This window comes from Lonchura striata, chromosome W, assembly GCF_050655825.1.
Source record: "Lonchura striata isolate lonStrDom1 chromosome W, ASM5065582v1, whole genome shotgun sequence".
Taxonomy (NCBI): Eukaryota; Metazoa; Chordata; class Aves; order Passeriformes; family Estrildidae; genus Lonchura; species Lonchura striata.
The window spans coordinates 1,476,548-1,485,329 of record NC_140743.1 but is presented as its reverse complement, the minus strand read 5'-3'; the positions used below and the strand labels follow the sequence as shown (position 1 = coordinate 1,485,329).

General features: G+C 44.3%; 1 protein-coding gene across 1 annotated transcript; it reads left to right on the top strand.

The window, feature by feature from the left end:
- The first annotated feature begins 409 nt into the window (after positions 1-409).
- Positions 410-8,294, top strand: LOC146762973 (uncharacterized). The gene is made up of 4 exons (XM_085571340.1): positions 410-470; positions 3,343-3,398; positions 4,158-4,792; positions 6,542-8,294. Exons 1-4 carry the CDS (start codon positions 410-412, stop codon positions 8,175-8,177), a joined length of 2,388 nt encoding a protein of 795 aa, XP_085427466.1. The 3' UTR covers positions 8,178-8,294.
- Positions 8,295-8,782: the final 488 nt, after the last annotated feature.

The window sequence follows — 8,782 nt, the reverse complement described above, 5'->3', positions numbered from 1 at the left end:
GCACTTCCCCGGAGGGACTCTGTGCCTCGGCTGTACACTACGGAGGGCAGACCATGGCCCATCGATAAGCGGACCAAAAGCGGTATGTATTATTTTTTTTTGTTAAGGAAAGGCACTGATAAGTCGCATTAACACGTTTTTGCGCGCAGGTTTGCCAAAGGGGCTTGCAAGAAGATCGGCGGAGGAGAGGTTCCCCCCCGAGGCTGATTGCGCAGCTTGGGGAAGGAAAGAGGTTGCCCCCCCCAAAAAAACTGATTGCGCAGCTGGAGGGGGGGGAAGGTTTCCCTGTGGTCGATAGAGCGGCTTGGGGAAAGGGAGAAATCCCAGTTTCAGTGTGGTGTGTTTGTTACGTCCGGACGTGCGTGCTTGCATACATGTGGGTGTCTGTGTGAGTTTAAGAGGGTGAGGCATGGCGGTGCTAAGATACCTGAACGTGGTGCAGCGTTGCAATATTGCTGGAAAGTGCGGGGGTGAGGCGTGGCAGTGCTAAGATACCTGAATGCGGCACAGCGTTGCAATATTGCTGGAAAGCGCGGGGGTGAGGCGTGGCAGTGCTAAGATACCTGAACGCGGTACGGCATTGCGATATTGCTGGAAAGCGCGGGGGTGAGGCAGCTCTCAGCCAGCACTATCTGATAGAACAGACGGGCACATCTGCTTGAGAAGCAGCGTGCATGCAGGGCACGGGCTGTCTCTGGTGAGTGAGAGCGCAGCTCAGAGCTAACAAAAATGCCCTAAGCCCAGTGTGGCCAATAGCGCAGTGGGTGCACACAAGCCGCGGTTTATAAAATTGCTTTAAACACGGCTAGCTACTAGCGCAGCTAGTACAAGTTAGGATTTGCAATCACCACTTACAAGCATCACTGGTTACTAAGTGTTTGTTATGCGGTGATACTGCCTTTCAAGATCAAGAGCATCTGCTGCTGAGTTCAAACTAACAAAAAAAAAAAAAAATTCTTTTTTTCCTTCCCAGTGGTCTGGATTAAACTCATAGGAATTTGTAATTTGTGCGGGAAGGGGCAAACAACAAGTTACATACGTGATTAAAATAAGTTAAGGAGACATAATGGGAGCAAGACAAAGTACAGAAGTATCCAAGGCCAGTCCATTAGGATGCATCTTAGCTCACTGGAAAGAAATAGCAGGCAAAGGGGGTGTGGAAAATAAAGAGTTTAATCAAATATTGCTCCCATTGGTGGCCACTCTATCGCCTAGAGGAGGGGGCCAGATGGCCTCCTACAGGTACATTAGAGTATACCTTGTTACAGCTAATGCTATTTTTATGAAGGGAAGGGAAATGGAAGGAAGTTTCTTATTGTGATATGTTTTTCTCCCTCCGAAATAACCCTGATTGGCAAAGGGACTGTGGCATCAGAGCCCCCTCTGATCCCCTCGTTCTAGCTCTTGAAAAAGAAAACAGAGGAAAAATGAGGAAACTTAAACGGTGCTGCTCAGCCTGTAGTATAGGACAGAGGTGCACCAGGATAGATAAAGTTTATCGCACAGCACTAGAAGAACAAGAACAAGATCCAAGCGATCTATTTAGTTCTCACTTAGGAAGGCAAGAAGGAAGGGGTGAGAACTTAGGAGAGGCATCAGCACCACCTGCACCACCTGCAACACCTACACTACACACACCACCTGCATCACCTGCATCACCTGCACCACCTATACCACCTACACCACCTGTTCCACCTACCCCTTCTCTTCCTTCAGAAAGAACACACGCTCCAACCCCCATAAGCAGCCCAGTTGCATCTCGAACCAGAGGACAAATATTGCAAGCTCCTTTACGAGAAACAGTAACATCGGAGGGAGAAAAGGTACTAGTTAAGGTACCATTCTCCACCCTTGATTTGGAAGCATGAGAAAGGGTTGCAGGAGATTACCGAAATGACCCAGTCAACACTGCTAAACATTTACGATACATTATGAAGCAACACAACCCAGACTGGGGTGACATTCAATTGTTATTAGATGCATTCACTGAAACAGAAAAGCAGTTAGTTCTAAAAACAGCAGGAGATCTGGTAGCAGATCACTTTAGGCAACAACAAGTCGATCTAAGAGAACATTTTCCACTTCAAGACCCGGGCTGGAACCCAAACCAACCAGAAGAGAGACAAAAGCTAAAGAAATATAAAGACTGGGTGGTATTGGGAGTGGAAAGAGCAATGCCTAAAACCATAAATTGGTCAGCTCTATATGCTATTAAACAGGGACCCTCGGAATCCCCCACAGAATTCCTAGACCGTGTGAGAAATGCAATGCAGCGCTATACACCACTAGACCCTGCATCTGAGGTGGGGATACAACAACTAGTTAATCTATTTTTGGGGCAGTCCACAGGGGATATTAGGCGCAAACTCCAAAAGGTTTGAGAAGAAAATGCCTGGAATTTAGAAACTCTACTGGGAGAAGCTTGGAGGGTCTTTAGCAACAGGGAAGAAGGATATAAGCGAGGGATGAAACATTTAGTAGCAATAGTACAGGAGGAGCAGAGAGGAAAACATGGAAGCAGTCAGGGGCCATCCAGGCAAGCCCCCCCCCCCCCCCCCCCAGTTGGGCAGAAATCAATGTGCAAACTGTCGGAAACAGGGCCATTGGAAGAGGGACTGTCCAGAATTGAAACAAAATGGACAAGGGAATCAAAGGGGGGAAGTAGTGGCCCATGTGCAGGAAAATTAGGGGGGACCGGAGGAGACTACCCCAGCAGGCCCTCTGGTTGTAAATCTGAAGCTGGGGGAAATGGAGAAGGAAGTAAAATTCCTAATTGACCTGGGGCAACATACTCAGTTCTAAATACAGCTCTGATGCCCATAGGAGATAATTATGTTATAGTTACGGGTGCGACTGGCCAAACTGAAAAGGCATTTTTCTTCAAGCCACTCAAATACAAACTGGGAAAGCAGTGGGGAATCCACAAATTCCTATATATGCCCAACTGCCCTGAGTCACTTTTGGGCAGAGATTTGCTAGCACAATTACAAGCAACCATTACATTTAAAAATGGGGAAATGACCCTGGAGGTAAATGATCAAAAATATGTAGAAATATTAAGTTTAATATTAACCACTAATGAAGTCACGAGAGAAACTGAAATTGATAAAGTGGTAATGGATCAGGTATTCCCTGGGGTGTGGGCCTCTGATGTACCAGGGAGAGCGAAAAACGCTTCCCCTATACAGATCCGGCTAAAAGAAGGAAAGCAACCGGTCAGAGTTAAACAGTATCCCTTGAGGAGGGAGGATAGGGAAGGGATTAGCCCAGTAATTGAGAACTTTTTGCGTCTAGGATTATTAAAGGAATGTCAGTCTGATTTTAATACCCCTATCCTACCAGTTCGCAAACCTGATGGGTCATACCGGTTAGTACAAGATCTGCGAGCTGTGAACAAGGTAACTGAAGATCTGTATCCTGTGGTGGCCAATCCCTACACGTTATTAACTTCCTTAACACCCGAATTAACTTGGTTTACCATTTTAGATTTAAAAGATGCCTTCTTTTGCCTTCCTATCCATGAAGCCAGTCAGATAATTTTTGCATTTAAATGGGAAAGCCCCAAAAGTGGGCGAAAGAACCCAACTTACGTGGACGAGACTCCCACAAGGATACAAAAACTCACCCACTCTGTTTGGAGAGCAACTTGCAAAGGAATTAGAGACCTGGAAAGCCCCTCCCAAGGAAGGGAAGCTGCTACAGTACTTAGATGACATCCTGATAGCCACATGAACGAAGGAAGCATGCGTGGCCTGGACAGTAAGCCTCTTGAACTTTCTGGGGCTCCAAGGGTACCGGGTATCAAAGAAAAAGTCCGAAGTAGTCAAACAGAAAGCAATTTATCTGCGTTACGAAGTCAGTGCTGGACAATGTAGCCTGGGCCAAAGCCGGAAGGAAGCAATATGTCAAACCCCAAAACCTCAGACTGTAAAGGAATTACGAACTTTCCTGGGGATGACAGGGTGGTGCAGATTATGGATCTATAATTATGGACTGTGAAGCCCTTATATGAATTAATTGCAACCAAAAGCAGGGACATCCAATGGACAAAGGAAGCTACGCAGGCTTTCAACCAACTGAAAAAAGCCCTCATGTCAGCTCCAGCTCTGGTATTGCCAGACGTGAGTAAGCCTTTCCTTTTGTTCTCCCATGAGAAGCAAGGAATTGCCTTGGGAATATTAGCACAGGACCTCGGCCCATACCGGAGAGCAGTTGCTTATTTCTCTAAGCAATTAGACACAGCCGCTAAAGGGTGGCCTGGGTGCCTCAGGGCTGTGGCAGCAGTCATAATGAACATCCAAGAAGCATGTAAATTCACCCTGGGCCAGAAAATGACTGTGCTAGTGTCCCACACAGTGTCTGCAGTACTGGAGGTGAAAGGCGGGCACTGGCTTTCCCCACAACGATTCCTGAAATACCAAGCTATTATGGTAGAGCAAGATGATGTAGAGATAGTGGTGACTAACATTGTCAATCCAGCCTCCTTCCTCAGTGGAAACCAAGGAGAACCAGTGGAACACGACTGCCTAGAGACCATTGAGGCCACCTATTCCAGCCGCCCTGACCTGAAGGACACCCCTCTTGAGAATGCAGAAGTCTGGTTTACTGATGGAAGCAGTTACGTCGTCAGTGGAAAACGGCACGCCGGGTACGCAGTAACTACCTGCAAAGAGGTAATAGAATCTGGACCCCTGCCAACGAATACCTCTGCACAAAACGCCAAGATAGTCGCTCTAACTCGGGCCTTAGAATTGGCAAAAGTGAAAGAGATAAATATATATACGGACTCAAAGTATGCATTTGGAGTAGTGCACGCTCATGGAGCCATCTGGAAAGAGAGAGGACTGCTGAGCTCTCAAGGGAAAAAACATTAAACATGCATCTGAAATACTGCAACTTCTGGAAGCAGTTCAGTTGCCAGAGAAAGTAGCGATCATGCACATTAAAACACATCAGAGGATAAACTCAGAATTAGAAGAAGGAAACGAGCTGGCGGATAGGAAAGCAAAAGAAGCAGCAAAAATTGAGGTAATAAATGAGGCAGCCCTGATTCCAGATGGGCAAATTTCCCTTGAAGGTAAGCCAAAATACAATAAATTGGACACAAAATTGATTCAAGAGCAAAAAGGGGATTACAACCCAGAGGGATGGGCTACCATAGAAGGAAAGTTAGTCATACCCTCCTATTTATTATGGTCCCTAGTAAGGGAGGAGCACCGGAAAACACATTGGGGAATTGATGCTCTGTATAAATATCTGAATGAAAGGATCATAGCTAGACATTTACGAGCCACTATCACTCAAGTGACTTTACAATGTGACCTTTGCCTCCAGACAAACCCCAAGAATATACCCAAACCAAAACTTGGCCAGATTGGGAAAGGCCAGGGGCCGGGGCAACAATGGCAGATTGATTTCACGGAATTGCCAAGAAAAGGGGGGTATAAGTTTCTACTGGTCTTAACAGATACCTTTTCAGGATGGCCAGAAGCATTCCCCACCAGGACTTCTAAAGCTTGGGAGGTAATTAAGGTATTGGTACAAGAAATCATACCACGATTCGGGGTCCCGGCCACAATCTCCTCAGATAGAGGATCACATTTTATTGCAAAATTAGTACAACAGGTGAGCCAATACTTGGGCATAGACTGAGAACTTCACACCCCATATAACCCACAATCAAGTGGTCAAGTAGAGAAAATGAATCATTTGATCAAACAACAAATTGTACGATTGGGACAGGAGGCTAATTTGCCGTGGCCTCAATCCTTCCCATTAGCACTACTGCGGATTCAAACCAAACCCAGGACCAAAGAAAAACTGAGTCCCTTTGAATTGCTTTATGGGAGACCATATGGGGTACAGAAGGGAACGTCTGCCCGGGATGTATCACTAACCTCCTATATGATCGCTCTAAATAAGCAACTTAGAGCAATCGAGAAATATGTGGCTGGAACTCGGGGTGCGGGGCTGGACACACCGGTACATGACGTACAACCTGGAGACTATGTATATGTTAAGTCTCTTACAGAGAAGGCCCTGGAACCACAGTGGGAGGGACCATACCAAGTACTCCTTACTACCTTCACTGCAATCAAGATTAAAGAACAAAACACATGGATTCACCACAGCCGGGTTAAGAAAGCTCCGGAAGACACTTAGAAGATAACACCGGGTGATGCTGAACTGAAACTAAAATTTACTCGGACAAAATGAATGTATCATGGTGGGTGGGGACTTTTGCTGAAATGTTGTTTACAATCATAGCTGTATTCCAACAATTAGAAGGTAAACCTAGTCAAAACAACGCTAAATGGCTTTGGTCCCAAGCCTTTACTCAATACACGGGATCCATAGGGAAGTCTTCCGATTTAAAAGGTTTAAATCTAACAACTCTGGTCATGCACAGTAACCAAATATATACACAACAAGAGTGGCAAAAACAGAAGTTGTGGTCACTTCAAGGGACCATAGGAGAGGTAATTGAAATAGGGTGTCAGATGATTAATGGGACTACCCACAATAAAGTAACCCAAATCAGTGTGAATAAGCGCCAGAAGATCTGCAATCATCCAAGTAAATTAGACTGTTGGTACAAATTCAAATTAAGACAAACTGTTGATGTGGTTTGCCTCTGGGCCCGTGACACTATTGGGCTGTCTTTCAAATTTACAATAAGTGCTATAGCCAAACCTACTACAACCTGCTCCAGCACTCAAGCGCAAACCCAAAATATACCATTCAATCTTGAACCCAGAGTTTATGAAATTGGGCCATATGTTATAAGGAATACGGGTCAACAAAAACTGTTATTTAATCCAGAATGGTCCCTTAAACGTGTTGAACTGTTAATGCAAGCTAATATCTCGACAGTTCAGCCAGCCTGCTCCCCTTTCCTAAGGTCATCCTTTGAAGGATGGACAAAGTGGATACAAAAACAAGTACACCTCCGAGATAGAATGCGAAGGGATTTAACTGGGATATTAGGGACCGGGTTGGGAGTTTTGAATGGGATTAACTTCGAAATATTAATGAATAAATTAGCTATAGCAACTAGCGATCTGACAAAATTAAAACAGCCTTTACAGTCATCTCTATTAGCACTAGGAAATAGTCAGTGGCAAGTCTCAAGAGTGCTGCCAAAATGGAAAGACTTTGAAGATCAGGACCATAGCTTACTGGTAGATGCATTAGAAGGAGCACAAGAGAACATATCTTTAGCCCTTAGCTGTATACAAGCGCAATTATGGATACAGTCAACAGCTGCTTTAATCATAAGGGAAGGGAGTGAAGGGGTGTTTCCAGCTGAAATACGAAAAGTTGTCTGGGACAGTGCTACAGACTTTGAGAGAGACCTCCAGTCTTGGTGGACCATGGTAAATTTTACATATGATCCTACCACTAACACTGCTACTGCCTTTGTGCTCACTATTCGTAATGCCACGGTTCCCACTATTCACCCCATTGTTGCTCTAGGGTTGAGTCATAAAAAGTCAGTACTATACCCCTCAGAACACAGGGCATGGGCCTGGAAAAACCAAGGGAAATGGCAAACCATTAACCTAGAGCCTTGCATTGCTCGGGAACAGCAGGGATTCATCTGTGAGAGTAATCTGATTAGTGCTCAAGACGTATGCCTTGACACTGATCAAGGCATTTGCCACTTTGAAATTCACCCAAACACCAACCAACAAACTATACTAGTATATATAGGCGATGGCTGTGTGTGTTTGAGAACTGTGTGTAATGTTATAGAAATTGATAAAAACAAAGTCCCCTTATCTAGTAAAAATCATTCCAATTTCTGTATTTGCAACTTCATCAAGATTACTGGGTGTGACTTTATATACTCAGCACCAGTCGTATCCCACCAGTTAATAAAATCAAACTACACAACCTACAATGAATTACCACCCACACCTATTGGAATGAATTTAACCCTGGTAAAACAATTAATGAAACATCAAGATCTAATCAAAATTATAGAAGAGATTCACAAGAATGGGCAGAGAATTCTGGTTACAGTCCATCATGACGTAACTGAAATAAACAGAGTCCTGCAAAGAATAAAACAAGACGGAAGTCATAACTGGTGGGATGCCCTATTTGGATGGTCACCGACTGCAACGGGGATCATGAACACTCTGTGTCACCCCATTATTGTTTTATTAATATAAGTTACCATAAGTCTAATAATGTCTATGTTAACACTCTTGTGGAATTGGAATATGTTACAACGTGTGGCCATTCTGACTTCACTCTCTAGAACTCATGGAATCCTGCTAAAAGAAAACTGTCATAATAGTAAAATCTAGTAAAAGAATTTACTATGTTTTAAGAAAAGGGGGGACTGAAATAAGAGATCTTCCAGAGATCACTTGAGCTAACAAAATGAATGTATCAAAAATGAATGTATCAAAAATGAATGTGTCATGTTTGTAGAATCATGTGTTGAATTTTAAGAAAACTCTGCCATGGCGCAAAAGACATAGGAAAAAAAAAAAAATTCTTTAAAGCTTCTTGCAAAAAGACAAATACCAGAGAAGACCAGGAATGCAAAGAACTCAGATAAGGAGGCCCCTCTGTCAAGGATGATGGACTTATCCAGATAACAGAGCGGAAGACCAAAAGCGCATGCGCAGAGGAGAAGAGTTCAAAAGTTCAATGCAGAGGAAGACTATGGTTTCAGCCTCAAAAGACCACCAGCGACCCCCATAAAGACCATCACAAAAAAACCACGCATGCCCAGAAGAGCGTGGACCTATTTAGCATGAGAGGCGAA

What these genes read in the sequence shown, in the direction of transcription:
- LOC146762973 (XM_085571340.1), top strand. Translation starts at nt 410, where the DNA reads ATGGCGGTGCTAAGATACCTGAACGTGGTGCAGCGTTGCAATATTGCT. An exon ending in TATTGCTGGAAAGTGCGGGG is followed by an intron (nt 471 to 3,342) that starts GTGAGGCGTGGC and finishes CTATCCTACCAG; the next exon opens with TTCGCAAACCTGATGGGTCA. An exon ending in AATATATATACGGACTCAAA is followed by an intron (nt 4,793 to 6,541) that starts GTATGCATTTGG and finishes AACCCAAATCAG; the next exon opens with TGTGAATAAGCGCCAGAAGA.